We start from the raw sequence: 19,051 nt of genomic DNA, 5'->3' as shown, positions 1-19,051 counted from the left end.
GGCCGTTTCTGTCAGGCGCCGTCCGGGGCAGCCCCGAGTCGGGGCCTCGCCGCGCTGCCCTGTCGCCATGGCGACGCTAGGGGCGCCCGCGCGCCCGGTGGGGAGCCCGGTCCGTCGCGACAGTCGCGATAGGAGCGGGTGTGCCTGACGCCGGCGGTGCGCTCAGCCTGGTGGAGCTGTCGCGGTACGAGTGGGTATCCCTGAGGCTGGCCGCGTGCTCGTCTTGGTGGGGCTGTCGCGATAGCAGCAGGTGTCCCTGACGTCGGGGGTGCGCTCAGCCTAGTGGGGCTGTCGCGATATTAGCAGGAGTCCCTGCGGCCAGCAGTGTGCTCAGCCCGGCAGGGCTGGCGTGGCAGAAGCAGTCGTCCCCACAGTGGGCTGTGGGCTCAAACCAGCCCATCGTGCTTGTCACGATATGAGCGGTTGTCCCTGTGTCCCCTCAGCCCTCAGCCTCCTTCCTGGCGGGTGATTCCTCCCTCTCGGGGCCCCACCATCCCGCCCGCTGGCTGGACCCCTTCCCTGCACCCGTGTCGGGTGCCGCTTAGGCCCTGCCGCGGGTGCTGGCCCCCTGCCCAGGGGGCTGCTCCACCACCATCGCCTCGGCAGCCTGGGCCCACGCTCTCCGTTGCTCCTAGGTGCACAATGGAGGCAGACGGCGCGATCGACTTCAGCGCTCTGGAGAAAGAGCTGCGAGCAGCCGTGGCTGCCGACGAGAAGTATGAGAGGGAAAACAGCGCCAAGTTCCGGGCCGTGCACCAGAAAGTGGCATCTTACGAGGAGTTCAGGTCTGCCGAAAGCTGTCCTCGCAGTACAGAAGTCCTTCTTCAAGGGAAGTTTTGTTTTATTTCATGTCCTGCAGAGATCTGTTAACTTCCTCTGCTGTATTCCCTCGAGTTTAGAGGGATTAGGATTGAGCGGGTCAGTGTCACTTTTCTAACTCGCCAGTGCCCAGTGCTTGGCTCTCGATATTCCTGACACAGAGCCAGCACAACCCCATGAGTGATGGTGATTAATTCTGAGACCTCTTAGAGACAGGCCTAAGCTCACTATACACTAATGTGGTCACCCAACTGTTTTTGTCCTGACCTCCTTCCTCCCCTCAGGCTCTCTCAGCCCCACGCAGTGATGGCAGTACAGAGGGACAAGGTGATACATGGTCCCCAGCACCCCACTCAGGGTATTCTTGCTCCCAAAGTCATCATCACGCAGCCAGAGCTCTGAGCAGGGTTGAAACATGGTCCTGGGATGGCAGGCAAGCTCCTTGGAGGCAGGCAGCACAGAATGCTCCAATTGCCACCCCAACTGTAGCTGATCCCCACTGAGTTCTCGCCCACTGATATCCACAGCCAGATCTGTAGATGGATCCAGGAACTTGAGCACCCTTGATAGACTGATCCATGACTAGAGCAAATTGCATTCATGGTCTCACCTCCACATGCATTCAGTCATGCTATCAGATCTGTGAAAGGGAAGGAAAATTTTGAAATGGTATTTTCTCTTCTGTCTTCTGGTCCCTATAAAAGGGTTCCTGTGAACATGTTTCTATGCTGCAGAGTTCTATCAGTGTAGTATTCGTTGGTTAAAGTATAGGGAAAAAAAACCCTGCATTCCTACTCTGTCCACAAAATCTGCAATGCAGCTGTATTATTAAAGATAGAAGTAATCTGAGGGAGGTAACAGAACAGCTTCTATCTGTGGGTGCTGTGCCTTTACTAGAGAGGCTCACTAGCATAGTAGCAGGGACTGCTCAAAAGATCTCCTCCAGCTAATTATTGTGAGGCCTAACTAGAGACAGAGGTTCATCCCATGAAACAAAAGGAACCACATGAGGCATTGAGTCCGGGCTGGTGTGGTCATAGACATCAGTGTAATAAGACACTGAATTCAAATGAATCCACAAAAACATAACCAGTCCAGCACTCTGCAAACTACAAAACAATCCCTAGGCGCTGTAGAAAATTAGGACCTTTCCCGTGAAAGCCTAAAAGTGACAAAATCTTCAGTGTACCGTAAGAAAAGGGCAGGACAAAAGTGTCCTGCCATTTCTTTGGGCCCTGGCTCTGGCAAGGTAAAAATGTCAGAAATGCCCAGCTCCTGTTCCCCATGCTGGGGAGGTACCATCGTAGTGCTCTAGAGCAGTCCAGCCTCTGGGGAAATTCCTGCTTAGTTGATCCTGATGATTAGGTTAATACTGAGTATGTGAGCAAGATGTACCTGCCAGGTGCCCCATGCGATATCCTCTCTCTTCCTCTGATCCATCAATGATGCTTCATGATCTGATTTGAATCCAGATCTTGTTTGATATGTATCATGCCACAAACTCAGAAATTGCCAGCCTCACAGCAGGCACTGCAGAAGAGACTCAAAGCCTGGAAGCATTTGATCTTGCTAAATATCCCATTCCTCTTCTGTTGCCTGCAGGGATATCGTGCTGGCATCACACTTGAAGCCTCTAGAGAAAAAGGACAAAATGGGTAAGCAAAGAAACCTGCTGTGGAATCCTTGTGCAACCCACACTAAAGGAGAGCAAGTCAGCAACGTGGAAATAGCCCAGGTGAAGGAGACATTTTCTGGGACTTTGTCCACATCTAAAAATTACTCCGGAATAATGTGGGGTATTATTTTAAAGTGCAAGAGTTATTCAAAAATATTTCTACCTGGGAACAAGCCCTCAAAATCCCCAGAAATACTGGAATTAGATAACTTCAGGGTTCAGTCTTGGCCCCTATTTTGTGTCTGACAAGGACTTGCACCAGCTGCTTCAAGAAGAGGCTATTTCAACTGTTTGGCAATCTAGGACCAGCTGTACAGTGTCAGAGGAGAGCTCCCAATATCCCACCTCTGATACTGGCCAGTAACAGATTCTTGGGGAAGAGTGCCCTCCCTTGTCCATACTCTTCCAGCTGGCTGCAGTTTAGAGACTGAGAGCCAGTCTGTGCATGAGGATTGTCACATTTAATAGCCACAGATGATATATCTTCTGTGATATGGCCTGTCCCTTTTCACCTCACAGTGTAATTATGCATGCTGTGAAAAAGTACTATTTTGTTTGTTTTAAACCTACTTCCTGATGAGTTCCTGGGATGCTCCTTAGTTCTTCAGTTGTGGGAAATAGTAAATAAACATTTCCTGTCCCGGTCATTTGTGATTTAACTGACACCTGTCCTACCCCCTTCAGTGGACTCTGTCCAAGCTGAAAAGTCCTGGTCAGTTTAATGCTTTCTGATATAGAAAGCATTTTGTACCTCCAACCACCCTTGTTGCCCTTCTCTTTGCCAGTGCTAGCTTATTTTTGTGCAAAAGGGTAGGCAAACTGCAGGCAGTATTCAAGGTATGGGTACCCTGTGGATTTATACAATCACAAAGCAATCATTCTGTTTTATTTTCAGTTGCTTTCCTACTAACTCCCCACACTGGCTTTGCCAGTTTGACTGCTGCTGAGCATAAGCTGATGTTTTCAGAAGACTATCCATGATGACTTTTACTGGCCCAGTGACACAGTGACAGGGATAATTTCTTGCAGGATGGGAGCTGCAATAGAGTCTATCCCTGAACATGTAGCTAGAGATATTTCCCGTGGATGCTTCTCACAAGCATCTCATGAATTTTTTGACAGTGAATCTCATTTGCCTGTTATTATGAGATCCTTCTGCAACTCTTCCAGGCAGCTTTAGATTTGGCTGCACTGAACAGTGATCCTCCTAGAGGAAATTCTGTTCCTAATCTCATTAGTGCTTGGGCTCTGATCTCCAGGGCATCTACATTTTGTATTTAAACACAGCCTGTTATTGCTGTGGCTTGTTTTCACTAGCTGTATAAAAGCCTAAACATTTTAATCCTACTTCAATCTGCGCTTGAGTTAAGTTGGCAGTGATGAGTTCAGCAATCTGATTACATGTTGGATAAAAAAGACTTCCTTTTATCTGGAGATGCCACATTGAGCATGTCTCTTTCTTTTAGTCCAAGCACATTACCACAGGCCCGTAGGAATGCAGTATGTAAGGAAAGGGCGTGCTAGGGGCATCAGAACAGTTTCTGGGTTTTACATCCCATATCTTTTATCTCCTCGTCCCTTTGATTTGCTTCATGGTGCTTGAGATGGAGCAGAGGTTTTCACTAAGTACCACAATCTCCAGCAGATCCCTTCCTGAGCAGTGACAGTGGATCCAGGCTCAGCAGTTCATCTGAGTAGTTCTGACTAGGTTTAGGGTTACTCCACTACTTATCTTCCACACTTTGTTTCATGTCTCACCCATTCTTCTGTTCTTTCCCTCTGAAGTTCTCTGGTTTCCTCTGGGCTTGTCTAACCTGATATTTGTTTATCTTCCTGCATACTTTGCCACCTCAGTAGCTTTATGCACCTCTTTATGCTATTAAAGTCTGTATTAAAAGTGTCTGTCAGACACCCATGGATTGGTAAGGGGGGATAAAAATTTTCAAGTGGGAACAAAACAGTTTTTTCCTGCAGGAACTAGATCAACTGCCTGGAACCTCTGCTGAATTTTACAGAGATTGGCGCAGATGCTTAACAAGCGGAAAAGAAAAATACCAGCTTTTGCTTAAACTTGAAGGCAAGGCCTTGGGCAGAATCTTTCAGGCTGACCTGGGGTTTGGCCTCCTGGGTGAATTCCTTACTGTGCTGGCAGAGAACATCTGTCATGAAGACGGAGATGCCATCCTGCAGATCTTACAAAGCCTTTCCAACACCAAGCGCTTTGGGTTGAATGTGGATCTTCTCAGTGAGTCAGAGAAGGAGAGCAGCAGAGATTTGTTTAGGAAGCTGCAGAGCATGAACAGAAATTACTGGACCACTGGCCGTCTCAGTGGCACAGCTGACTGCAAAGCAGAGAGAGAAGCCCACCTCACGAGCACCAGTTTGCAAAAGGAAGCTGAGGAAAAGATACTGATGGAGCTGATGAAACGTTATCAAGTTGGCTGAAGCAACAGAAGCAAAACAGTCATGCAGGAACAGAGTGCAGAAGGGCTTGGCTTTGTCATCAGACACTGTGACAGAGACGTAGGCAAATGAAGTGTTTGGAGCGTTGCTGGTTGCATTTCCCTCTGTATCTGGGATTCACCCAGAGCAATAGCTCTGCACAAATAAAGGTTAGTTACAGAGAGGACTGTGTTGTGATCTCTGGGGCAGAGTGTCCTCACAGAATGACTCTGTGAGAATCTCTTAGATGAGGAAAACAACTGAGGGAAGGAAAATCTCAGGCACAATCTGGTTTGCCTAAATTGCATATAAACTGAAATTTAGATGGAGCTGACAGGCATCAATCCAAGCAAGAGACTCTCCAACACTACCTAATATTGTGTCTAAGTTGAGTATCCTTTTCTGTTTTGGCTGTTAACTTCCCAGGTGTCTCAAAGTATTCAGAAAGACTCTCGAATGGCACAGCGCAGCACCTACCCATCAAGCTCCCTTGCAGGTCTGGTCTGGGAAGATCTGGGAAGAGCTGAGGAGCCTGATGTATATTAAACTGCTCAGACTCCCTTGAATTCAGTTCAGAAACAACTGCCAGGTTTGTTTCATTCAGAAATCCAGCTGGAGGAGCAGAAGCTAGAGTTGCCCCAGCTGACAACACACAGGCAACACACAGGGCTGTGGGAGATTGTGGTTCTTGTTCTTGCCGGACAGAGGTGGCTCAGACCCAGAGCTTCACTATCCTAACATTCAGGCTCTGCAAAGGTCCATGTTGAAGTTAAGGAGAGACTGCTGGGGGTGCTCTCTGTGGTGGGAAGCAATGGGTTCTTCTGTCACGGTTGTTTCTGCTATTTACATCAATCAATCACAAAATAATCCTGAAAGAAGGCATGGGAACCCAGGGCTCCCCTTCCATGGCTAAGCAGCCTACTCCTGAGGTGCAGAGTTATTGTCTGCGCTCTTAACCCAGGACACTTTTGTGATTGCAGTGCATTGGTTTCCGGATGATGTGTCAGTACTTTTCCTACCTTTCTTACTCTACCCCTGAGCCTTTTCTCCTGCTTACTAATGTGTAAACTGGCTGTTAGGATAATTCCTTTTTCCTCCCAGGTTGTGGGAGTTGGGTTGAAATCTCGGAGGGCTTCAACAGCCCAGTCAGGTCTTTTTCTTCCTAAGATGGTGGTCAAAGTATGAGGGGTTTACATTGGCAGCGAGCAACGGCTCTTTCTCCAGTGGCCACGTATGACAAGAAGAGTTCAGCATCATCCTTTCAAGGGGTCCTCGTGGTTACCCATTCTGTGCTGGAACAGCCCCTGCATGACTGTGTGAGCTAGCTGTGGTTTAGGATCTGGCGGGAACTGCCGCAGTGTTTTCAGCAGGTCCCAAGACTCGGTGCTTGTATTCATGTCTCATCTGGAGGACGGGAGCAGCCTGCTTCATCCCCATCATTTGGGGAAAGCAAAATCCCTGTTGTCGGGTGGGAAGACTCAGGATAAATGAAATGCTGGCAAGCGCTGAACTCCTCCTCAAAGGAAAGGTTACATGAATGTTATCAGGAGGAAGGGCTGTTATACCAGCTGGGATCAGTTTCCCCAGTGGTCAGTTCATGGTCTGAGCTGAGCATTTGCTCAAGAAGTGCAAAAGTTGAGTTAAAGGTCTGGCCAAGCTCAGTGGGGAGCAAATAGCTTACCTTTACCGTAAGAGAGATGCGTTTAAGGCCTCCAGGGCTGGTGCCAGCATTAGCCCAAGCAAAGGCGATGTGAATGGCAAGCCTCACTTGATCACTCAAATTAGGGACAGTCTCCACCATTACCTGTGTTGAGGGGCTTCAGCACACAAGCACTTGGAAAACCAACAGGGAGGATGTAGAAGTCTAAATATCACGTTTGAAACCCTTTGTTTTGTGCTACAGAGAGGAGCTGCAGTTGGAACAGGTTCTTCTCTGTGTTCATTGCGCGCAGAGGAATAAGTGAAATCCTTACCATTTCTTGCACGTGTATCTTTCAAGAAAATCTGAACAGTGTAAGCCTTGTTTCCACCACGCTGGGTCCCCATCTTCCCTCTACAGTTGTACTGCTCAAACGATCCACCTGCTCGTTGGCCTCCGTTGCAGCAGTGGCGGCCTTTTGGCAATGGCAAGGTAGGTAGTGTGTAACGCGCACTGTGCTGAAAAGAGCCGTGTGGGGTCTGAGCGCATTCTGGGGGTGCACACGCTCTAGAATGGACGTGAGAGAGAAAATAAGGGTTCTAGAGTCTGTGTCCTGGGTGCCCCAGGGACAGCATTGCCCCAGTGAGGGACAAAAGTGCTCTGCTAGAACAGAACACACTTGTAAATGCTTCTCAGCAACTATTAAGATGGGACAAGATCTTTCTGCTGCTCTTTGATCCTTGTGCCAGCCAAATACACTGCGGGTGGGGGCTTCAGCTGCCAAAGTCGCTTACAAACCCCATCTTGGTCAAACAACCTGTTGTGGGCACACCTTCCCTGCCCCAGTGCTGCTGCTCCGTTAACCTCATGCTCAGATTTTGGCCGTCTTTGCTGAGGACACGACCACTGGTTTCGTTGTGCTGACTGCAGCAACCCAGTGGGCACAATGGAGGTGAGGTTGCTGGGAGTCACCGTTCTCCTCTGTGTAGCAGATGTCCTCCACGCCTTTGCAATTGAGGAGAAAGACGATGTATTCAAAAGAACGGCTTGTCCTGCTTTCCTGCTGTTTGAGAATGCCGCCTACTTGGCTGACATGACCTTCGAGCTCCCTTGCAACTGCAAGCCAGAAGAGGTCAATTCTGTAGTCTGGTACTTCCAGAAAGATGAGGGCAGCCACCACACCACGGTCCTGACGGACTTTGCTGGCACCATGGTTGTGGACTCAGGCCATATCCACGTGGGCAGTGATGTGCTGAAGCGTTTCAGTATCCGCATGTTCAGTCTCATCGTCTTCCGGGCCCAGGCAGGGGACTCAGGCCTCTACCTGTGTGGCACAAAGAAAGGGGACTTCTTTTATGGCTACGACGTGGACGTGCAGCCAACCAAGCACATTACAGTGGCTTTTGTGGACAGAGGCCAGCATGCTCAAGAGGATTACACCGAGAAGGTCTTCAGCCTCTTCACCACTTTCTGGGACTGGACCAAATGCGACCGCTGTGGAGTGAGAGGTGAGCAACGACGAATCGGTCTCTGCTACGTGAGGAGCGCCCAGCTGCACCCCCGGTACCGCACCGCGGTGCCCAACGTGACATCATGTGGCTCGAAGGCTGTCCCTGTGCGTTTTCACCACCCTGGCCAACTCCGGAGGCCAGAAGTGGTCATCCGAAGCTGCCTGGCACCTTGCCTGAAGGAGGAGGTCCCCAAGGAAGGAGTGCAGGCCATCTCCAACATCATTTCAAAGCTCGGCCAAAAGCCCTGGCAGCCCTCCATCCCCACGCAGCTCCACACACACCCTGCTGGAAGCAGGCTGGTCATTGCCTGCCCAAGGGCCAGGCCCGAGCATGCCGTGGCCTGGGACAAAGGCTCCATTCGGCTGTACCGCTCCCACTACCTCCTCGGCATCAACAGGAGCATGCGCATATTCATTGACCACGGCAATCACCTGCACATCCTCCGTGTCCGGCTCAGCGACAGAGGCACCTACTACTGCTGGCGAGAGGGTGAGCTGGTGGCCGGCTTCCGGCTCAGCGTCAGCTACCAGAGCCAGCGCAAGAGGACGCTCGATGATCCTGAGACGATGTATGCCATCAAGATCATCCTCACAAGCTACATCCTCATCACCACTATCTTCTTCGGCATCCACCTGTGCCGCTGCTGCAGGCGGCTCTTTTGGTGTCCTCCCAGGACATAGCGTCTCCTCTATGGCCTCAGAGAATTAGTCTCATCACTGTTAGGACTTGGACCGTTCTCCCTTGGGCTGCTGGGAAGCATCCTAAGCCAGGTTAGAAATAAATGTGAGCAAAATGCTACCTGCTCACTCGCTCCCTTTTGAGTCAAGAACAGAACATGAGGACCGAAGCTGAAAACTTGCCATGCTCCAGGGTGTTGTGGCTTGGAAGGGACAGGCTGGGATTTAGGAGTGCTGGGGTCCGCTCTTGGTCATGCTGTTAGCTTGCAGTGTGATTTTAAACCCAATATAGTCCTTTTAAAGAGAATATTTTGAGTTGTTGTAGTATTTTCTGGCCAAGCATTACACGGTTGTTGAACCACATCAGTGATTCTTCAGAGCTATTTTGTTTGTTAACAGGCTGCTATATAAAGACCCACCAAAATACTTTATTCTGACTTATTCTTTCTTATTTTTCTTACTTTTTTTTTTTTTATACATTTTGCCTTTGCTGAAAACTTTGAGTGTCCAAGTTTCAAAACTTCTTTTAAGCATTTTAGCCAGAGAAAAACTGTTTTCAAAAATTTTGATGCTTTTTAACTTTTTTTCCTTTTTGAAAGAAAAAGAAAAAGAAATTTTAAAACAAAACCAATGTATTTCTTCAGAAATTTCCCTCATTTTTTTTTTGTGAACTCACCGTGAGTCTATGAGCTCTTTGGATTTCTGTAAGTCAACATTTATTTATGACGAAAGACGTCCTCGACAGAGGTTGGCATCTTTTGGGGGGGGGGGGGGGCTCTCTTGTTGCCCAGTGTCCTCTCGTTCGTACCAGCCCCAAGCACTGTTCCAAAGGAAGGCACGTGCACTGCATAGACAACATGTAAGATCTTGCAGCATCCTCTGCCAGCAAATATATCCAGCTGCGTGCCCTGGCTGATGTCCTTCCCACTCAGGGCTGGTCTTGGGCTCCCAAAGTCCTCGTGTCCCTCTCTGATGCCCACTAACCTGCAGCATTTTCCTGCTATTTGCAAATACAACCTTTCCTTGCTGGCCCTTGGTGGGATCTTGCAAATTAACCATCAGTCCTGACAGCTACAGTGGGTCGCAGGAGCCTCCCAAATGTGGCAGTCTTGGCTCATACAGGGAAGGAGCTGGTTTGGGGGGGGGGGGGGGTGCTGAAGACCCCATATCGCTGCTTTTGCTCTCTCCTGGGAAGGGGATCCCTCCCACTCTGCTGCCTGGCTGCCAGCTTCAGGCTACTTATTCCTGCACCTGCCTCCCCCATTGCAATCCCTTATGGGCCTTCACATGGTTGCCATGAACAGCCAAGCACATTGGCCATGTCTTGGGGTTCAGGCGAGTCCCCTGGTGAGTAACCTTGCTGGCAGCGGGCTTGGGCTCTCAAAGGACTTCACAGTCCTTGCTAATCCCAAATAAACAACAGCTCTGGCTGCTGTTCCTGCTAATGGGTCAGGGGCTGGCATGGAGAGGCAGACTGCAGGCACAACCATCGAAGCACAGCACTTGCGTTAGCTTTATTTCTCATGTCATGCTGCCACGGACATTAGTACATTGCTTCAGTAGCAACATAGACTGCAAACGCTCCAGCCAGAGGCTGCTTGTGTGCAGCCTGGATCATCCCAGGATGCAGGACACAGAGGACCGGCTTGGCACCCTCGCCTGGGGTGGTCCCCGGCCTGACCACGGGGCTGGCCATTGTGGGGACCCCATGACAGTGAGTAGTGCCCGCAGGGCACTTGCAGGACACCCTTAAGTGAGGCTGACCCCAGATGCCAAACCCAGGCAGGACCTAGGTCTCCCCCAGTAACATAGCTTGCATCCAGGCATGAGCCTCCCGGGATTAGTATCTGCAAAGCACGCTCAGTGCCTGAGCTGCAGGACAAGAGGGACAAGCAGGATGGCATCCTAATAGCATCCCATGTGCTCATTGCTAGGGGCTTACAGGGTAAGGGGAGCACCGCTGGGTCATTGCTTCTACATTAGGTGGCTCAGGCAGCGTAGCTGAAAAGCAGGGCAGGTTTTGCTTGCAATCAGTAGCTAAATTTGAGGAGGGGATGGAGGGCTGCCAGTGAGCCCTGGCACCCTGCAGAGCTGCTCTGGGCTGGGCTGCAGCCCTGGATGGGCCAGTGGTGTGTGCTGGTGCAGATAGGGGGAGCAAGGATGGGGGGAGGACAGGGCCACACAAGCCCCAGGGACAAGGGATTTCTTCCCAGTCCTGTTTTGTGCACCTGCGTGGGGAGCTGGGCTCAGGGCTCTGCACACAAAAGGGATTGCAGCTCATGCAGAGCTAGGTCCCTATCCCCTGGCTCGCCACGGTGAGATGGCGACAGTGGGACTTGTACTGCAAGCCCAGATGGGATAAGATGAAGATGGCTCCAGCTTTCCTCCTCCAGCACCTCCTGCTCCTGAGAGCCAGCTTGTGGCAGGAGCGCAGGGGCCAGGACACTGGGGAGAGCGCTGAGCGCCCCAGCCCGGCTCAGACCTTGCATCCCTCTTCCCTGCACCCGTTCGGCAGTTTGGCCAGCTCCAAGGCTTTGTAGGAAGAAGTCACCTTCAATGCGGGTCTCAGGGACCCAGATGAGAGCATCCACTAGTGCCCAGACACCCTCCTCCTCCTCTTCCTCATCCTCCTTTCTCTGCCTTTCACTTTCCTCCTCTTCATTTGCACCTGCACGAACCCCCGCAGCGAGGGGCCAGGCACATGGTGCTGCATGATCACTTCCCATCAGCCCCTGGGGACTATTTTTCCCATCATGGTGATGGGGGCATCTTGGTGGTGGCCACTCCACTGGGATTATGCAGCTCCATGCTACAGAATGCCACCGCACCAACCCCATCCCATTGTGCCCCCCGTGGCCATGCCCATCATGATTCCAGATCCTCGAACCACCCTTGACAACCCAGAGTCCCCAGTCCCCCAGCCCCCTCCCAATTTCATTGTCACTTTGCAGCATCCTGACAGCACCATGTGTCCCCTGTGCAGCTCCATCATCCCCTTTCTCTTCTCAGCTAAGCTTGATGTTCAGTGATGGGGAAAGGTCCCTCGCCAGCTGATACCTCATCTCCTCGACCCCCCGCCCCATGATGCTCAGGGCCTGGACACAGCGAGGAGACTGGGGGTGGCCTCCCAGAGCAGAGGTGGGCAGCAAGGCGGGATGCAGGGAGAGATGCTCTTTCTCCCATCATCTTGCTTGTTGAGTGCATAGAGACCGAAACAGGACATGCTCCCTCCCTGGACATCAGCCAAACCAGATACCCAAGGCAAATGCTGGCACAGCCCCTCCAAAACCCCGCTCCTCCAAAATCCTGGCCCCTCCATGCCGTGGAAACATGACAGCATCCCAGGAGAAGAGCTTGGCTCTGCCTGGGTACCACTTGCCTCTGCCCCATAACGCCAGTATCCTCCCTGCACAGTGCCTGGCCAGCCAGGGTGCTTTGCCGGCCCCCTGCGTGGGGAGCGCACGTCAGTGGGGTCCCCGTGGCCCAGGGATAGATGTCCTGGACAAAGCACAACCACATCTCAGATGCCAGCTCCTCCAGTCGGGCTGTGGAGGCAACGACCCATGCCCGGCCACAGGGCTCCCTTGCAGCAGCTGGGCGCGGGACAGCAGCCAGGACCTACAGAGCTACAGCTACAAGCATGCATCTGCTGCTAGCGTGCGCCTGCATCTTCCCCAGCCTATGCCACCTCCTTGTGCTCCTGCTTGGACTCCTTGATCACCTGGAGGCAGAGGGAGAGGACCATCACCCTGGGTTCAGGCTCTCCTCCCCGGGTGAGCCCTCCTGGGCTCTGAGCAGGCTCGGGAACGGGGACTGGGATAGGATCACTCTGTGAGCTGCCAGACTCAGGCTCCATCATGGTCCAGAGCCAGCTCCCTGCCCAGGCTGTTCCTGGGGCTGAGGGATGGTGGCACAAGGTGTGTGACCAGTCACCCTGTCGGGGACACAGGGGACACTACAGGGTGGTGGGGACAGAGGGGAAGCCACATGGGAGGCACAGAGAAGGATTTCCCACCTCTCCATCTCTGGTCTCCACAGTTTTGACCACAATGCTCCTCTTCAGGTGAGCTTCCGACACAGATTTAGTGTCCAGGCTGGTCTCTAGGGGACAGAGGCAGGACAAGGTGATGACCCCCATGCCCCGGCCATAGACCCTCCACCAGTGCTCAAGCAGAGTGGCCCAAAGGGACCAGGTCAGGCTGGGAAACCCCAAACCATGGGGTGGTTAGGATGGCCTAAGGGAGATGGTTGGCCTTGGGGACACAGTTGGCCCTGGGGACGCGGCCATGGCACACTCCTCACCTCCCACCATGGGAGGCCATAAATGGACCCCCACACACACCTTGGCACAGAGACCTGACAGCAGGTCAATGCCAGGGACAGGACCCAGGAGTCCCGGTTCCTTGGGATTCGAAGGAAAATCTCCCAGTCCCTTTGGACTGGCCAGGGAGGGAGCGACAATGTGTTTGTTCCCTTCCATGGAGACCCCAGGTGTTCCTAGCCTTCCTGCTCACGTCAGTATCCCATCCGGCCCACCACCGCAGATCGTGGACCCCCCGCTCCATCCCAGCAAGCGGCTTCACCTCGGATCTGCAGGTTGGAGAAGGTCTGCACGGGGATGGTAATCCTGTGGGAGCGATGGGGAGGCATTAGCAAGGCGCGCAGACAGGGGCTGCGGGATGGCAGCCCCCAGCACCCCAGATGCATCCACCAGGACTGGGGCAGGAGGGGTGGAGAACAGTCCCCAGAAGGGATGGATGCCCTGGAGGGACCATGAGGGCTTGGGGCTGTTTTGAGGCACGGCTGGGAGAAGGGAGAGATTGGTATCTGACTGGGAATGGGCCCCACTGTGCCTTCACCTGCTCTCCTCGCCCTCCAGCAGCTTGCGGTATGTGGCGATCTCAATGTCCAGGGCCAGCTTGACGTTGAGCAGGTCCTGGTACTCCTGCAGGTGCCGCGCCATCTCCTCCTTGAGGCTGCGGATGTCCTCCTCCAGCCGCATGACCGTGTCCTGGTAGCCAGCCGTCTCCAGGGCATAGCGGTCCTCCATCTCCCGCAGCTGCCTCTCCAGGGATTCGTTCTGGGGTGAAGAGGGGGGCCATGATGCCTTCTACCCTCACCTTCATCCTTAAACTTGGGCACCTCCTGCAGCCAGCACCTACCGAGCCCCGCAGAGCCTCCAGGTCACAGGTGAGGGCCTGGAGCTGGCGCCTGTAGTCATTGGCCTCCTGCTTGGCCAGGCGCAGGGCCTCCGCGTGCCGGGCTGCCGCATCCGTCAGGTCTGCAAACTGGGCAGGTATAGGTCATGGGTTGGGGGCTGCTGGAGCAAGGGATGGTGCTGGGGACTGTGCTCCGACGTCCCTGCTCCCGCAGGAGGGATGCTGCCCTGATGGCACGTGTTGTGGGGACATGTCCCTGCTCCCAGAGAAGGAAGGGACAGTGCACATGGGACATGTTCCCAGTGGCATGCGTCACTGGGGATACATCTCTGCTCCCGTGGGAGGGACGCGGTCCCGATGGTATGTGACACTAGGACATGATCCTGCTCCCGTGGGAGGAAGAGGCTGTGCACATGGGACATGGTCCCGATGGCAGGGACTATGCTCTGCTGGGAATATGGCTCCTCCCACAGGAGGGAGGGATGGTGTGAGAGGATGACACCCTGATGGCACGTGGCACTGGGAACATGAGCCTGCTCCCAGGGGTCGATGGGATGGTGCATGTGTGACATGCTGTTGGGGTCACAGCTCTTTAGGGACAGCACACACAGGACTGACCATCAAGGGGACATTCTTGCTCCCCATGGGAGGGCATGGGAACCAAAAGAGGGTATGGGACACAAGCGGGGACAGCAGGGACACTTGATCCACACATGCTGCAGAGTTGTCCAGACCCAAGGTTGAACCCAGCCCTGAGAAGGTGACGTCCCCAGGGTGGTGACAGCCAGGTCCTGGGTGCCACCACGCTGGAGTAGCACTGGGGCATCATCAGCTGCACCTTGGGCTGGCCCCGGCTGGCAGTGGCATCGTCCCAGAGGGGTGCCCCCTTGTACCTTGGACTTGTACCACTCCTCGGTCTCCTGCATGTTGCTGGCAGCCATGGTCTCGTACTGCGTGCGGATCTCCCGCAGGGCCGCCGTCAGGTCTGGCTTGCTCACATCCATCTCAATGTGCACCTGGTGCTGGGCCAGCTGCTCCTGCAGCTCCCGCAGCTCCTGCCGAGGTACCCACAGGCGTCAGCCTCAGTGTCCCCGCTCCACCCCTGGCCCCGCATGCTGCCTGGCCATGGCACTACCTCATCGTGGACCTTCCTCAGGAAGGTGATCTCCTCCTGCAGGGAGCCGACCCTGCGCTCCAGGTCCAGGCGAGCCAATGCGGCAGCGTCGACGTCCTGCCGCAGGAGGGAGGAAGAGGAGAGACAGTGTGATGCCTCACCTGTCCCTGCTGAGCTGGCCCTGAGGATCCTGGCCTGATCCTGCCTGTCCCAGCAATGGCCCTGCCCCAGCCCAGCCCAGCACCTACTGGCTCCCTCCTGCCCAGTCCTGCCTGTTCCCAAGTGTCACGGACCATCCCTGCCTGTCCCGGCCCATCCCCGAGTGTCCCAGGCTGTCCCTGCCCTCCCTGCCTCTAGCCTTGCCTGTCCCTGCCTGTCCCCAAGTGTCACAGACCATCCCTGCCCTTCCCAGTCCATGCCTGAGCACCCCAGACCATCCCTGCCTGTCCCTGAGTGTCCCAGGCCATCCCTGTCCACCCTTGCCTCTTGCCCTGCCTGTCCCCTGCCCTCCCCAGCCCAGTCCTGCTTGTCTCTGCGCGTCCCAGACCGTCCCCTGCCCATCTCTGCCTGTCCCCTGCCCATCCTGAATGTCCCAGCTGGTCCCTGCCCCATGCAGTCTGTCCCAGCCCACCCCTCGCCCCTGCCCCGCTCCCCGGGGCTGGGGGGCAGGATTCGGCCCCTGCCCTCACCTGCCTGTAGGCAGCCAGGGTGCTCTCGGCCTCCAGCCGCAGGGTCACCTCGTCCTGGAGCCTGCACCCGCAGGGAGACCCACCGTTACTCCTCACACAGCCTCGCTCATTAGGCACCATCGCTCATTAGGTGCTGCTGCTCGTTAGGCACTGGTACTCACTTTGCACCGGTGCTCATTAGGCACTGTTACTGGCTACACATTGCTACGTGTTATGTACTGTTACTCGTTAGGCACCGTCACTCACCAGTCATGGTGGCCACGTGCACCTTGGCCCCTCGGCCAGCCCCGCCGCCAACGCTGGCCCCGGCACCTGTGTCAGTGCATGTGCACGGCCCCACACTCCCCGCCACCCCTCCCCGGGCACGTGTTCCCCATGGCCCCCCATGCCACATGCATGTCCCTGGGTCCCCCCCCCCCCCACCCCCCATCAGGCTGGACACGCACCAGCCTCACATCCTCCCGCTCACACCGGCGGGCACGAGGGCCCGGCCTCGGCCGTGCCGCACCACCTGCGCAGACCCAGCTCACCGTGTCACACATGGCCCTTACACGGGGGTCCCCAGGCATGCATGGCCTTGCCCAGGGACCCCAGAGGCTGCTGCAGGGTGCATGTGTCCCGCAGAACTTCCCCTTGGGTTTTCAGGGAGGTTTCAGACCCCCCCCCCCGCTCCCCCCCGCTGCCTCGCATTTCCTGGAGCCAAGCCTGGCCATAGCCACCGCCACGCATGCACGGACATGGACACGGCCATGCGTGCACAGACACACATGCACAGACACGCATGGACACGGACATGCATGCGTGGACACAGCCGTGGATGCACAGACATGCATGCACAGACATGGACACAGCCATGCATGCACAGACACTGACATGGACATGCATGCATGGACACAGACACACATGCACGGGCATGGGCACAGCTGTGCATGGATGGACATGCATGCCTGGACATGGACACAAACACGCATGGAGAGATACAGGCATGGCTGTGCACACATGGACATGGTCATGCATGCATGGCCCCAGCCTCAGCTGCTAGCACACACCCAAACCAGTGCTGCTTCCAGCCGCACGCACACCCGCACCCAGCAGACACACCTGTGTGTACACATAGGGCCGAGCACCCACGATGCAGCTCAGTTAGAAATAGTCAGACTTGGAGGTTGGCCCCATTGCAGTGGGCTAGCGCTGTGTCCCACAATGGGACCCAGGTGTCTGGGTACTCCAGCTTGCGTACTGCACCCTGTGTCCCCTCCATGTGTGTGCCCGGAGCCCCGTAAAATCCCAGCTCATCCCACATCCCTTGGTGGACACCATGGTCTTCCTCAGGGGCAGCCTGGTTCCCATCACCACCATGGTCCCCAGGGTCATCCTGGTCCCCATCACCACCCTGGTCCCCGTGGTCACCCTGATCCCCATCCCAGTGACCACCCTACTCCCTGGGGCCATCCTGGTCCCCATTATCACACAGGTCCTTAGGGTCACCCTGGTCCCCATCCCCACCCTGGTCCCCAGGGACACACTCATCCTGGTGGCCACCTTGATCTCAGTCCTAGGGGCAGCCCTGGTCCCTGGGACAACCCTGGTCTCCATCACAATCCTGGTTCTAGTGGTTACCCTCATCCCCAAGGCCACCCTGATCCCCTCACCACCCTCATCTTGATGACCACCTTTGTCCCCATCACCCCCCTGGTTCCCATCATCCCCCCTGTGCCTGGGGCCACCCTGCCCCCCAGGGCTACTCCGAGCAGGGCAACACCTTACTTTTGCCGGAGGCCACCGAGGTCCTCAGCAAGGTTGTCCCGCTCGATCTCCAGGCGGGCCTTGGCGGTGGCGAGCTGCTCCACATGGCGCCGCAGGTCGCGCAGCTCCTCCTGGTAGACATCGGCCAGCCGCGAAGGCTCCTGGTCCCGCGCCTGATTGAGCTCCACCACCAGCACCTTGTTCTGCTGCTCCAGGAGCCGGACCTTCTCAATGTAGCTGGCGAAGCGGTCATTGAGCTCCATCATCTCCACCTTCTCATTGGTGCGCGTCTCCCTGAACTCCGAGTTGAGTGCGTCAGCCAACGAGAAGTCCATCTTGCTTGGCCCCAGGCGGGAGCCGGAGCGGAGGCCAAGGTGGACGCTCCTGGCCCGGGCAGTGGCGAGCCGGGCTGGGGAGCTGACGGGGGGCCCCCAGCGCACAGGGACAGCCCGGGGTGCCGGGGCGGCGACGGTGCCTGCGGGGCCGAAGCGGCGCCCGTAGGAGGACAGCCGCTGGCTCTCCATGGCGCGGGGTGGCTGCGCGGGGCCCGGCCAGGGGGTTTTATGCAGAGGGGCTGGCGGGGGGGCCAGCAGGCACTGAGGCGAGCACAAATCCCGGCCTTTGTGGTGCCTGGCGGGGAGGGACGCAGGCTGGCACCCTGCCCAAGCGCCGCGGCACGGCCCAGCAGCTCCACCGGCCCCACTGGGGCTCTGCGGGTACCCGCGGGAGCCAGGCAGATGGAGCCCCCGGGGTGCTGCAGGCAGAGCAGTGCCACGGCCCCGCAAGCCCACGTGCACGCTGCAGCTGGGTGCCGCTGCAAGGGGCTCAGGTGTAGCCGTGCCCAGGGGTCGAAAGTTGCCACGAAACTGCCGGCCATATGTGCTCATACAGCTGTGCACATGCATGCCTGTGCCCCCACACACGTGTGCACGCACAGCTGTGCGCATGCATGTCTCTCCCTCCATGTACATGTGCGCACATATGTGCATGCACAGCTATGTACATGCATGCCTGTCCCTGCATACACACACGTGCACATACGTGGCTGCCAGCCCCATTCAGGCAGGTTTGAAGGAAGTTTGGCCATGCGGAGAAGAAGCTAATTAAGATAGACTTTTAATTAAGTGTCTATTGGAACCCTCCAAAGCTGGTTCCACCCCAGCGGGTCTGCAAGAGCAGCGCAAACTCATAGCCCTGGCCAGGACTCCTGGGTCCCATTCCCAGCTCGGTGCAGCAATGGGGGAGCACGGGAAACTTTGGGGCTTCATGTCCTATCCTAGCAAAAAAAAAAAAAAAAAAAAAGGCAGAATTTGAGATTTCAAGAGAGCAGGCAGCCCGCTGGGATCCCTGCTTCTGCTGCCCCGAGGCCCCGAGGATGGCTAACGGGGGAGCCCTTCGTTAAACCCACCATCCTGGGGCGGGGGGTATGCCGAGACGCCAGCACCTCCGCCATCACACTGCTCTGAGCGGGCACACGCGTGTGCACGGCCAGGGCAAAGCCCCGGGTACCATGGGGATCTGTCAGCACCGCCGGCGACAGGGCGGCCCCATCCCCGCAGGGTGCTCATCTGTGCACCAAG

The 19,051-nt window shown here is 55.5% G+C and overlaps 3 protein-coding genes across 5 annotated transcripts; 2 read left to right on the top strand and 1 right to left on the bottom strand.

Moving 5' to 3' along the window:
• The first annotated feature begins 67 nt into the window (after positions 1-67).
• Positions 68-6,919, top strand: CCDC103 (coiled-coil domain containing 103). 3 transcript variants are annotated; one of them, XR_011136319.1, is made up of 5 exons: positions 68-184; positions 636-785; positions 2,422-2,554; positions 4,469-5,106; positions 5,363-6,919. XR_011136319.1 is itself a non-coding variant. In XM_068919250.1 (4 exons), the coding sequence occupies exons 2-4, from the start codon at positions 643-645 to the stop codon at positions 4,937-4,939; spliced, it is 747 nt and encodes a 248-aa protein (XP_068775351.1). In that variant the 5' UTR covers positions 68-184; positions 636-642; the 3' UTR covers positions 4,940-5,120. The 3 variants fall into 3 exon arrangements, 2 of the variants coding, with proteins under 2 accessions (XP_068775351.1, XP_068775352.1); XM_068919250.1 differs by lacking the exon at positions 5,363-6,919 and having other exon boundaries at positions 4,469-5,120; XM_068919251.1 differs by lacking the exon at positions 5,363-6,919 and having other exon boundaries at positions 68-190; positions 4,469-5,120.
• A 59-nt stretch (positions 6,920-6,978) lies between these two features.
• FAM187A (family with sequence similarity 187 member A) lies at positions 6,979-9,170 on the top strand. The gene has a single exon (XM_068919249.1). The coding sequence runs from the start codon at positions 7,522-7,524 to the stop codon at positions 8,764-8,766; it is 1,245 nt and encodes a 414-aa protein (XP_068775350.1). The 5' UTR covers positions 6,979-7,521; the 3' UTR covers positions 8,767-9,170.
• Positions 9,171-10,252: 1,082 nt separating this feature from the next.
• On the bottom strand, positions 10,253-18,014 carry GFAP (glial fibrillary acidic protein). The gene is made up of 9 exons (XM_009685323.2): positions 17,493-18,014; positions 15,726-15,786; positions 15,058-15,153; positions 14,816-14,977; positions 13,926-14,051; positions 13,623-13,843; positions 13,347-13,390; positions 12,779-12,864; positions 10,253-12,484 (listed from the first exon to the last, which is right to left on the bottom strand). The coding sequence occupies exons 1-9, from the start codon at positions 17,993-17,995 to the stop codon at positions 12,443-12,445; spliced, it is 1,341 nt and encodes a 446-aa protein (XP_009683618.2). The 5' UTR covers positions 17,996-18,014; the 3' UTR covers positions 10,253-12,442.
• Positions 18,015-19,051: the final 1,037 nt, after the last annotated feature.

This window comes from Struthio camelus, chromosome 25 (assembly GCF_040807025.1).
Source record: "Struthio camelus isolate bStrCam1 chromosome 25, bStrCam1.hap1, whole genome shotgun sequence".
In the NCBI taxonomy this organism is placed as follows: Eukaryota; Metazoa; Chordata; class Aves; order Struthioniformes; family Struthionidae; genus Struthio; species Struthio camelus.
The sequence above is the reverse complement of the archived record's forward strand: the minus strand, read 5'-3'. Positions and strand labels throughout refer to the sequence as shown.